This window comes from Hemiscyllium ocellatum (genome assembly GCF_020745735.1).
Source record: "Hemiscyllium ocellatum isolate sHemOce1 chromosome 15 unlocalized genomic scaffold, sHemOce1.pat.X.cur. SUPER_15_unloc_17, whole genome shotgun sequence".
NCBI classification, from domain to species: domain Eukaryota; kingdom Metazoa; phylum Chordata; class Chondrichthyes; order Orectolobiformes; family Hemiscylliidae; genus Hemiscyllium; species Hemiscyllium ocellatum.
In genome coordinates this window covers 68,342-81,210 of record NW_026867453.1, presented here as the reverse complement: position 1 = coordinate 81,210, position 12,869 = coordinate 68,342, and the positions used below count along the sequence as shown (strand labels likewise).

General features: G+C 40.4%; 1 gene segment (V, D, J or C); it reads right to left on the bottom strand.

Annotated features, from left to right (window-relative positions):
- Positions 1 to 137: 137 nt before the first annotated feature.
- Positions 138 to 12,279, bottom strand: LOC132806400 (Ig heavy chain V region-like). The segment is given in 4 exon segments: positions 138 to 313; positions 10,482 to 10,517; positions 11,715 to 12,041; positions 12,147 to 12,279. Coding segments are annotated over 4 exon segments (588 nt in total).
- Between the last annotated feature and the right edge of the window lie 590 nt (positions 12,280 to 12,869).

The following is a 12,869-nucleotide window of genomic DNA, read 5'->3' as shown; positions in this document are numbered from 1 at the left end:
GTACCTGGACATGGCATTTCTTTGCTCTTGGAGTGACCCGCGTGTGTGAACCTCACAGTAGATTTTTGCTGGGTCAATCTACCGCTGACCCGGGCAGGTTTACTGGCTGCTCAGGGTGTAGGTTCCCTTCTTGTTTCTCACTGATGGGTAAGTCTCAATCCACCATTCGTGATTAGCACCCCACCTTTCTTCCAGGTTACCTTGGTGACGTCTGGGGAATAGTCCATCACCAAACAACCAAAGATTGTCGAACCGGTGCTGTGCTCCTCACAGGAGGAGACCAGGCCATAAAGCGTGGGGGAAGATGGTGCCTCTACAATAGAATGACCAATTGAGCATGTTAGTTTCTGTTAATTTGACCTTATCAGTTACTCAAATGTATCCTCAGCTGTAACCGTTTGCCAGTATGCTCCCGCTGAAGTCTACAGCATAACTGGAGTTTATTTTTGTTTCCTATCAGTTGCTGATCATGATCATTTGTTCCCTCTTTAGAAACATGCCCTCGACCTTGACCATTGCCATATAATTGAGGAAGAAGAACATCCTGATCCCACCCAGTAACTGTTTGAAGATATCACCAATTGACACTTTCATTGGATTGCTGTGAAGAGCAGAGAAGTTTCACAAAATACAAACCAAGGAAATGCAGATTCATCGAAATTCTACAGTGTGTGCAAACAGGCCATTTGGCCCAACAAGTCCACACCCACCCTCTGAAAAGAAACGCATCCAGACACATTCCTCTACCCTATTATGCTACGGTTAACCCTGACTAAAGCATCTAACCTCCCAATCACTGAACACAACATTTGCAATTTCCCCAGCTTGTACAGATTTGGACTGTGGGAGGAAATGCACACAGATATGGGGAGAAAGTGCCAACTCCACACAGACAGTCACCCGAGGCTGGAATGGAACCCGAGTCCCGAGCACTGTGAGGCAGCAGCGCTAACCATGGAACCAGCGTGCCGCTCCACTAGGTACCATGCTGCTGGAAATACCCAACAGCTGGCTGTACCCCTGGAGAGAAATCAGAGTGAATCATAGAACATAGAACATCACAGTGCAGTGCAGGCCCTTCGGCCCTCGATGTTGCGCTGCCCTGACATACTAATATGAAGCCCATCCCACCTACACTATTCCATGTACATGCATAGGCCTGTCCAATGACAAATTAAATGTACTTAAACTTGGCGAATCTACCACCATTGCAGGCAAAGCACTCCATACCCTTACTACTCAATGAGTAAAGAAACTACCTCTGCTATCTGTCTTATACCTATCTCTCCTCACTTTAAAGTTGTGTCCCTCGTGTTTGCCGTCCCCATACTTGGAAATCAGGTCCAGTGAGCGTTCCTCACTTATCAATGCAAGACTCTCTGGGAGGAAGGTCACTGCAGCAGCAGCAGCAGCACAGGCAGGAGCTGAGCACTGGGACGGGGAGGATGGCTGCCACGGCTGAACTCAGGCCAATTGGCTGGAAGTTGAAACATCTAATTTACAATTATCTGAATTCTGGAGGCCTCTGAAAAATGGAGGACCATTAAAGTTCAGAGACTTTGGAGTGTTACAGCTGAGTATTTATGTAAATATGATTTGAGAAATGAACAAGTAATCTTTAACTTTAATAACTATCAAACTGATACGCAGTTCACCACCAAACCTCATCTCTCAGACTAACCACTGCACTTACTCTGCCTAGACCTAAATTTCCACTCACATTGACAAACCCCACCCTGCTATACACCCATTCATGCCCGGAACACACAATCCCCTATCACACAAAACACATCCAAGGCAATCCATATTGACAGTGTAGCTGAGCAGAGAGATCTCGGTGCCCATGTACACAGATCCCTAAAAGTTGCCAGCCAGTTTGATAGAGTTGTTAAGAAGGCATACTTTGTGCTGGCTTTCATCGATAGAGGGACTGGGTTTCAGAACCACGAGGTTAGGTTGCAGCTGTACAAAACTCTGGTGTGGCTGCACTTGGAGTATTGTGTACTGTTCTGGTCGCCACATTATAGAGAGAATGTGGAAGCTTTGGAAGAGTTCAGAGGAGGTTTACCAGGATGTTGTTTGGTATGGCGGGAAGGTTTAATGAGGAAAGGATGAGGGTCTTGAGGCTGTTTTTGTTTGAGAGAAGAAGGTTGACTTAATTGAGACATAAAAGATAAACAGAGGGTGGACAGTGAAAGTCTTTTTCCTTGAATAGTGATGGCTAGCAGGAGAAGACATAGATGACAGATGTCAGAGGTTGTTTCTTAACTCAGAGAGTGGTAGGGACTTGGAACGCATTGCCTGCAACAAAAGTACACTCGCCCACTTTAAGGGCATTTAAAAGGTCATTGGATAAACATATGGATGAAAATGGAATAGTGTAGGATAGATAGGCTTCAGATTTTTACACTGACCTGTGGAATCATCGAGGGCTGAAGGGCCTGTACTGCACAGTAATGTTCTATATTCTATATTCCAGATGGACATATGATCTCAACTCCTTTCACTCATTTACACTCCTGCCGCCCTGTACCTGGTCCATGGTGAACCTGGCCCTGACTGGACCTGACACCATCATTTCCACAACCTCTGACAAAGCCCACTACCCAAGACATGACCTCAGCCCTTGATCACTGACCTCTCATCTTACCCAAGACAACCTGTGCACATTGCATCCTAGCTCCTTTGGCATCTGTGCTTTACAACCTACCATTTTGCCAGACTCTGAGCTTTGCATTTTGACAACACGTCCACCTGTCACTTCATTACAGTGACCTTCCACCCCCTGAAACATCCTGGCACCCTGCCCATCTCTACACTAACCAGCCTGGCATCCTGCCCACCTCTCCATAAACCAACCTGGCAAAGACAGACCTCCTGCATTTCAGCTCAAACTACCCCTCACCTACCAAGCACAATTGGACCAAATTATCCTGTGACCATTACCATTTCCCTTGATGCCACCTTGCCAGACAGAGTGCACGCAAGCTTACCCAGCAGCCAGCCTACCAGCCCAAACTCTCCCACATGCCCAATCTCGCCCCTCACTTGCTCACCACCTTCCAACTTTGAGCCTATCCACCATAAAGTCAGTGAGACATAAAGTCGTACAGCACCGAAACAGTTCCCTTGGTCCAGCCCATCCATGCTGACCAGAGTTCCCAAATTAAACTCATTCCACTTGCCTGCCTTTGGCCCATTTCCATCCAGACCTATCCAGTTCCTGTAGCTGTTCAAATGTCTTCTCAATGTGGGACCTAGCTCTGCATTTACCACTTCCTCTGGCAGTTCATTCCAATGTTTTGGACAATTACAACATGAAGCCCTAACTCCTGCACTCAGTGCTCTGACCAATGAAGGTACGTGCGCCAAACACCTTCAACACACTAGGTACTTGAGACAACGCTTTCAAGAATCTATGAGTCTTGAATCTATGAATTTCTGTGGTGGAGAATTCCAAACGAATTCACCATTCTTGTGTTGAACAGTAAACAATCAGGTTCAATGTTATCAGTGTGTTGGGAAGATTGATGAGCAGCAAGATTAATGATGATCCCATGAATGGAATAGCCTTCTAGAGAGGCCGAGATGCCTTCTTCAGCTTCCATTTTGCATGCTGACATGTCCCTTCGGCAGCATATTCCAAAATTGTGATCCTTGAGGATAAGGGCACACATGCATGTGAAGCTTTCCTCCAAATCAGACTTCAACTTAACTCTCAACTATTTCCCTGCCCGTTTCCTCTTCCTCAATCACAGCCATGGGACTCACTTCCTAACAGCGCTGTGAATATGCTAATACCATACAAACTTCAGCAATTCAAATAGACTGATGACAACTGGTTTCTCAAGGCGATATAAAAAGTTTGACACTTCCACACCTGTCTAGAGATTCAAACAACCACTAGAAGAATTGAAAATTATTTGAGGCACTTGTGTGTCTACACAAGATGACATGATTTCCTTTTTTTAAAAATCACACAACACCAAGTTATAGTCCAACAGGTTTAATTGGAAGAAAACTAGCTTTCGGAGTGACGCTCCACTATCACCTGATAAAGGAGCGTCACTCCAAAAGCTAGTGTGCTTCCAATTAAACCTGTTGGACTATAACCTGGGGTTGTGTGATTTTTAACTTTGTACACCCCAGTCCAACACCAGCATCTCCAAATCATGGTTTCCTTTTGAGTGATTTGACTGTGTTTTCACTGAATGAACAGAGCTATTTCTTAATCATATAATAGGAATGAAGCTTCCCTCATTTTTAGCAACTGCTGAAAATGTATTGCTGGAAAAGCGCAGCAGGTCAGGCAGCATCCAAGGAGCAGGCAGCATCCAAGGAGCCCTTCCTGAAGAAGGGCTCATGCCCGAAACGTCGATTCTCCTGCTCCTTGGATGCTGCCTGACCTGCTGTGCTTTTCCAGCAACACATTTTCAGCTCTGATCTCCAGCATCTGCAGTCCTCACTTTCTCCTCATTATTAGCAAGGCAATCACACATTATATTTCTTGATTCCAGGGAAGTATAGTGTTAAATTAATGAAATATGATGATTGGGATGTTTATATTGGAAATTGTCAGATATTTAAAGTTTACTTTCATGAGCAATTAATCCCAGCCTCATTGTGTCACAGTACTCACAGGAATGTCTTTCAGAAATGGTGTCTCCCTTTGTTATGGGCAGTCGAATCAGTAAATCTGGGATAGTTTTTGCTTGTTAAACAAAGGTGTTAAAGAGCTTTAGCCAAAGGGAGACCTGTGGATTGAGCTCACAGATGCACCATGATCTAAGTAAGTGGGGGAACAACTAGAGGGGCTGAGTGCCCTCCTCTTGTTCCTACCTTCCTATCATTGTGTCATTCATTAAGCTAGCACTGGCCGTGAATACTTTTTATTAAAATAGTTCGATAAATTAATTGTTTCACACATGCTTTAAAAAAAACTTCTGTTGATTATTTGGAACGGGATCACTGACATTCTCTATTTGAGTGATCAAAATAACTTCCACCCAATTACAGCAGCCACTGCACTCTGCAGTGTGTTGTTACTTCATAATAGTTTCTTGTGAAACTACAGCTCGAGATCAGGGCACTCAAATTCAATAATATCTCTGAACATTTGCAATTTGTTCAAATGCATCTTTTCTCTGAAGAACGTGTTTAATCGAACAGAACGTTTTTCAATGAAACAACAAACTTTAAATGCTAGAAAACCAAAATAAAGACAGAAACTTCTGAAGAAACTCAGCAGGTCTAGCAGCTGCTGTGGAGAGAAGGCAAGGTTAACCTTTCCCATCCAGAGACCCCCTCTTCACCAAATTGTTTTCATGTTTTTGGCACAAGAGCTCACACCCGTTGAGATAAACAGTGATTACGTTGGCTTGACTCCTGTTGGAAAAAGGATTCTTAGCAGAGGTACTGGATGGTCTGAGATAGCAATGGAAGACCAACTGAAAAGCTATCACCATCTGCTGCAACTGTTGGATTCAACGGAAACCCCCACAGTACTGAACAATCAAATTCAGCTACAGCACTGGTTTAATATAAAGTAAAACAGCCTAAGCAAAATCTCATCAAATATACTTTGAAAATGTTTCATTCGGGATTATTTATAAATGATATTGTTAGAACAGCAAGTCAAAAGCTGGGATTTCTTTGAGCACTTACTCCATTAACCCCATCTAGCGATGCCCAAAAGCTTGTGAACAAATATTGATCTGGAAAAAGCTGCTAACCACCAAAATTCTGTTTAATGTCTAAGAGACACAAGTCAGGACAGCGATTGAATAGATTTCACTGGCCTCTGTGAGTGGAATTCCAACAAACACCCAAACATCTCAATCTGCTTTCTTCTACTGAAGTAACCTGATAAGAGATGGTGTTACATACCTCTCTAACAGGTTGTAAGTGAACACAGGCCACCTGGCACAGAATCAGGGACCCTACCACAACATCACTACAGACCTGAACACAATGAGCTCGACACTATCACGGAGAACACAGCTCACCTGTTTCGACAGTTTATAAACCATGTTAGTTATTAACACCTTCCAACAACCAGGGATTGTTCCAGAATGTTTGTACAATGAAAGTAACATTTCAACATTTATCCAAGAATACTTTGACAGCTGCTCCAAATTGTTCAAACTCGATGGGAACTACAGAGCAATAAAACTAGGAATTGCATTGCCATCAATTCACTGTCACGAGATTCCAACCTCGAACTCCCTTCCTCTTTCCCCTGTGAATGTTGCTGCACCAGACGGTCTACTTAGTTTGAAAAAGATTAAAATGTTTTGAAGTGTAATAAGACCATTGCCAGTAACATTAAAAGCTGATAATAAGTTTTCAAATAATAAGATGCAAAAAAAATTCTGATTTTACATTGTGCCACGAAACATCTCCTGCATAACTGAGGCACAAAGAAAATATGCAGCATATTTCCCTCTGCCTCGCTCAATCAAATATCTCTTGTTGTCAACAACCAATTTCAAAACTCTTGCTATCTGCCTTTTGTTCCTGAAACGTTCGTTCTGATTGGAACAACTTAGTCAGGGCTCTCAATTCTGAGGCACCTAATCAAATATTGTATTTCTGGCAGATAAAAGTGGTTTTGAAGCGCGAGATAAAATTGAACTGTCTGAGATTCAGGTATCCGAACTGGACAATTTATAAATGGTCAGGACCGTGGACAAGTTAGTCAGAGATAGCACTGAAACAAACTGTACAACAGACTTAATCCCAGAGGATACATTGCTCAACTCCTCACGTCAAATATATTCACTGTAATTGAATATTCATCAGAGGAACTAACCAGTGGATTAATGTGAACGAGAATGTGTTCACAATGAACATAAATAACCACTGAGTTCATAAACTTAATAAGTCATTGTATTTAACAAAATTATTGAGGTGGGAAATATCGCCAATTAAAGCACAGATCTGGAGGAAATGGATTATTCTCTAAATTATTTTTACATATTCTTAAAACGTTCCTCGAATTGTGGAGATTTTGCATGCACTGCATAAACAATACTGCATTCCAGTGTGGAAAGCATTTCTGTTGAAGGAATTAGGGCAAGGTTATTTTCTTGTTAACTGCTTGTAATGAACTAAAATGTTGAAAAAGGTATGAATTGAAAACATGCTTCTGTCTGGAGTTGCCCACTTTAACGGATGTCTAAGTAAATGTGGCACTGCTGCCTCACAGATCCAGGTACCCAGGCTCGGTTCCAGCCTCGGGTGATGGCCTATGTGGAGTTTACACAATCTCCCCTGTGTCTGTGTGGATTTCCTCCCAAAATCCAAAGATGTGCAAGTCAGGTGAACTGGTCATGCTATATTGTCTATAGTGTTAGGTGCATCAGTCAGGGGTAAATATAGGGTAGGGGAATGGGTCTGGATGGGTTCCTCTTCAGAGGGTCGGTGTGGACTTGTTGGGCCAAATGGCCTGATACATACTGCAGGAAATCTAATCTAAATGATTGTCACACTGAACTAATGTGAGCAGATTCCTTCAGATCGCTACATTGCAATAAATCGATCAAGTATATTAATTAAAATAAATATTACTCTATTTTCAGTGTTTGAATAAACAATGTGCTCTGTTATCCTCTAGTTCATGTCTTCTGCAAATTTGTGAACTCTGCATACGCCTGAACACATCGATGTAAAATGAATTTTCTGCGTTTGCAGCAAGTACTCCCATGGTTTTAAGAGGAGAGTTCCTACAGTATGGAAACAGGCCATTTGGCCCAACAATTCCACACTGACCCTCTGAACAGTAAGTCGCCCACCCAGACCCATTCCCCCTAATTTATATTTGTCCTTGACTAATGCACCCTAACCTAGACATCCCTGAACACTATGGCTGTGCTAAACTGCACAATCACCTGACCTGCACATCTTTTGGACTGTGGTAGGAAACCACAGCACTCGAAGGAAACCCACACAGACACAGGGAGAATGTGCAAACTCCACACAGGCAGTCACCCGAGGGTGGAATCAAATTTGGGACCCTGGCGCTGTGAGGCAGCAATGCCAATCACTGAGCCACCATGCTGCCCTGGAGTTCATGAGTGGATTACTTTAATTAATTCGAAATTTGGTTGGTCACATAATTCACTATAGCAGTTGTTTCCTGAAGAATGACTCTTCAGTTGATATTTTGTTGTAAAATGTAACTATTTATTTAAAATGCACAGATTGGGAACACCTAAAGCACTGTGCAGGTTAAATAATTCAGTTAATGTTTTATTTTTATCCTGCAAATCCAGTTTAATCAGGGACATAACAATTAATTAACTCAAGTTATATGTGAAACTGATCAAAGCAGTGAAACTGATCTGTTCTACATAGAATTGAGCAGAATTTCCAAATGGTCTTTGCCAATGATCTTTTCCAGCCAGAAAAATATGTATGTAGTGTACAGCGGAATTGAAAGGTGTTTCTTGATCAATTATAGCACAGTCATGGCATTTTTGCTCAAGAGCAAGAACTATTAGAACATTAGACTTTTGAAATTCTATTTATATTTCTCTATGACTTGTAAACTGTTTAAAGACAGACTTTGTGATTGAACTAGATAGTTGAGTTTCGAATTTGGATTGTAAAGCATGGATTAGATTAATCCTTAATTATTTATTTTAAGTAAAAATAGCACCTGAAGGTATCTGTTTTCCCTTCATTTCTAAAACCTGTGCGATTTGCCTTTCACTTTATAATAGACTTTATGAAATTTTAACTCGCATGCTGATTGCATTGAATGAGGAAAGAGCAGTTCACTGTCACCAACCGTGTTAACATTGCAAAAACAATGTCGAAACCAGAAACGGTTTCCCAAATATAACACATTTAATGTTACCCAAGCACAGTCCCTCCTCAACAGATCAACGATCACCAGATCACAACACGGTGTGTTTGCAGCAGAACTAGCTCTGCAAACATTTTCAACAGAACCAAGAACATGATGTCACCTCACAAATAAAACCAAATTGAAGTCTAACAAAGCTGCTCAGAATCAAGCAAACTAATGATTAAATTGAATAGAAATAACAGGTCATAATAGCAACCTTGTTTTGAGGGGACTTAACACTTAAAGCTGTAACGTTTCTGGCAATAGTTCAATTTATTTCTAACCTGCACACCCTTCCTGATCATGACAATCTTGTGCAGCGCACAGTAGAGTGGGGTTGAAGGCATATATTGATTAATCACCTCATGGTCAAAACAAAATTACTGAATGGACAAATATTACCACATTATAATTTTAAGTTAGTTTCAATTACGTGATCTGATCAATTCTGCAGTTTCAGATTTAGGTCCCAAATTTTATTTTGAATGAGGCTACTCAAAACAAAATTCAGTTCGTTTACAATTAGAACGGAGTTTTTTTAAAAAAGTCAATCCATTAAAAACTCATTTTTTTTTCATTTCTCACACATCTGGGTTTCTGCCTTAAGTTGTTTTTCAGACCGTTACAAATGGATGTCCTGTTTTCAATCAAGCGGAGAAAAACGTGTCATATAAGTTTAACAAATGCAGAAATGATTCATGAAAAACAAAAGAACTTCACAAATATTGGTAATGAAAAGTATTCCAGAGAGTCAATCTCCTCACCAGAAAGAAAACACCAACTCAGAAAGCATGAAAACGCAGATCAATTTCACAAACTGAATAAGAATCCAATCAACTCAATTCAACAGAATCAAAGAAAATAAAATCAGAATCCAATCAACTCAAAACAACAGATTTGAATGAAACATAATCAGAATCCAACCAATTCAATTCAACAGAATCAAATAAAACCATTTCAAAAGTCAATCAACACAATTCAACAAAACCAAGTAAAAACAAAGTCAGAATCCAATCAACACAGTTCAACCCGAATCAACTAAAACAAAGCCAAAATCCAATCAACTCAATTCAACAGAATCAAGTAAAACAAACTCCGAATCTAATCAACAGAATGCAATATAGCACCGCAAGAAACTTTGATGACAGTTTCTAACCTGCTTGTCATCAACAAAATTAACAAAATAAATGAGAAAATATAATCATGGTAAGAACATATATTCAAGAAATGAATAATGATATTTTAGCATATTTTAGTCATGTTTGGTAATATCTTGAACATCTTTGAATTCGTAGCATTTGTTGTTGATAATAAAACTCACAGTCAGGGTGTCACTGACATTAAACATTATTTATAGCTGACTGATTAAGAGACATTAGGTGTTTCAAGTAACCCAGCCACAAAGAATATCCATCTGATCAAAAAAAAAAGAGATACACTGAGCAAATGACTCCATCATCACCATTTTAACTATTTGCTGAGCCTTAACTGAAGTCTATAATCAGTCTGAACAAAAATCAATCCGAACCAAACCAAACTCAGCACAGAATCTGAGTTTCATTTAATTCAGAAATTAGTCACATGAATAGAAAGTTTTTAAAAAGTCACTAAGAATGTTCAAAGTTCTTACCTGAAGTCACTGTCACCATGGTCCCTTGGCCCCAGTCATCAAGATAGTCACAGTGTTACATTCTCTGGATTGGATCACACAATAACTAGCTCTGCATAAAACAAATCAAAAATCTACCATCATTTTAAATTTTCAGAACCACAGGCAAAATAAAGTCACGATAAATCTTCATCACATAATTGCGCGAGTGAATTCTGATCATCCTTGATAAATTTTAATACTGTTTTATACTTCACAGAGTAACACATCAGCTGATTCTCAAAATCCCCAACTGGTGTATCAATAATTACCCAACACTTTTACAAATTAAATAGTGATACTGGCATAAAACCCCACAGAACTAATACCGAACTGCAAGTTAAGACGGTTTGTAGAAGTAATCACTGACTAGATTCAAACAATGGAGGCTGAATAGGTTTTTGTATTGATCATAATTGCAGTGTCACCCCAGCTATATCACTGTGAGACACGTTGTGTCAAATACTATGACAGACTGTAAACTGTAAAATGCAAATAATTTCTTCACTTCCTAGAAAGCAGTGATTCAGACTCCTCGAAAAATGATTTGGTGCATTATTTCAGCTTTTACTATTCATTGTATTTTGAAAGCTTGGAATACTTTTCCAGGTTTGGTCTGCATTTAACTTGACAATCAACACGAAGAAGGTAGAAAACAATTCTACATTTGTACAAACTAGCACGACTGGATTGTGTTTAAATTGCAGCTCACATTATTTCTCGCTCCTGCCACGGTAGAAATCACCAATTTGAGATAAATCCTTGTCGGTGGTTATTGTATGAGGATGTCGCTGTGCACAGCACTGTGACCCACTGTAGTATCACAATGATGTAGACCAGTACACTCATTCTCTGTTCTTTACTCTAGGTCTCAATTTTCATTTGAAAGAGCCATTTAGCACTGATCATGTTTAGAATGAATGCCATAGTTGACATAACAATTAGCAGTGATTTCCTGAGCTGTCAGATATATTTTGTCCCAGCATTTAATTGATGGAAGTGTTAGCAGTACATATGACATGCCTAAAACATTGTCCCATTGTGTCACCAGTTTGCTAGTTTCAATGGTACATTTCCTCTTTGATAGCTTTGTAAGAGGCAGCCTGAGGTCTGCTTCAGATCGCAGTTGGTATAATTGCATTTAAAACTCAAACTGACCATCAGTTTATGATGGAATTGACAAAATGTTCCCTCGAGCTGTTTTTGAACGGGTTCAGCCCTGGTTCCTCTCGCTGTGGTCTCTTGCACAGTAATAGATGGCGGTGTCTTCGATCTTCAGGTTAGTCATTTTCAACGAGAAAATGTTGTTTGAATTGTCTTTGGACGCAGTAAATCGACCCTGAATCGCTGGTGCATAGTTATTGCTGGATGAACTATAGTAGCTAACCAGCCACTCCAGACCCTGGCCGGGAACCTGGCGGACCCAGCTCATGTAGCTGCTGCTGAGATCGAACCCGCTGGTTTTACAGGTCAGTGTCAGGCTGCTTCCGGGATGGCCAGTCTCTGCCTCTGGCTGGGTCAAAACAACCTCCGACTGGACACCTTTAAAAAAGACAAGAAATAAACCATGAGCATTACTTTTACATTCCTGAGGTAGACTAACATTGAGACAGCAACAAAGACAGACTTAAACAAAAAAACACTCACATGATAAGAAAGTCAGTAATAAACTGAGAAAAATTGTCGACACAATCATTCTGATAACTTCTGGGAAGCGGTTCTGTCAAGATCTTTCTAAACAAAGCCGATCCCGGAGTGTTGAATTACGGTCCAGTGCCTAGGATTTATATGGCTATCGGAAAGGGCAGGCTCACAGCTTCCGCCTGTTGGTTTCCTGCTGGAGACTGAGACTGGATCCTGGTCTCAGCTTGCACAGCCCCAACACATGGGTGCATATCTTTACCAGGTTATGCTTAAACATGGATATATACACATCTTGGGATATTTATTTTGCTGAATAGCTTCTTTGGGAGTGTTTTTTTTAAATGGTGGAAGTAAAATTGAGTACCTTCAGGTCTATTTCACATGATAGTTGCAAGTATTTTGCTTTAAAATAAATTCATTCGGAAGTTAGCTCCCTTTATTTCTACATTCATTCACAAACAGATAAAACTAAAATCGAAGTTCAAACGTATTACTAGCTAGTAAAACAATTGAGTTTTTATTTCCCAGGACACTGCCAGTCTCTGTCCCACTACAAAATAACATGTAATTCATACTAAACATTTCAAAATTCAATTTAGGCAACTGAATACAGAGCGTGTCCAAAGTGATTATATTCAGAATATTCAATTAGAAGTTAACTCCCTTTAATTCTACATTCCACCACAAGCAGATAAAGCTAAAAAGAACTTCAATCATATTATTAAC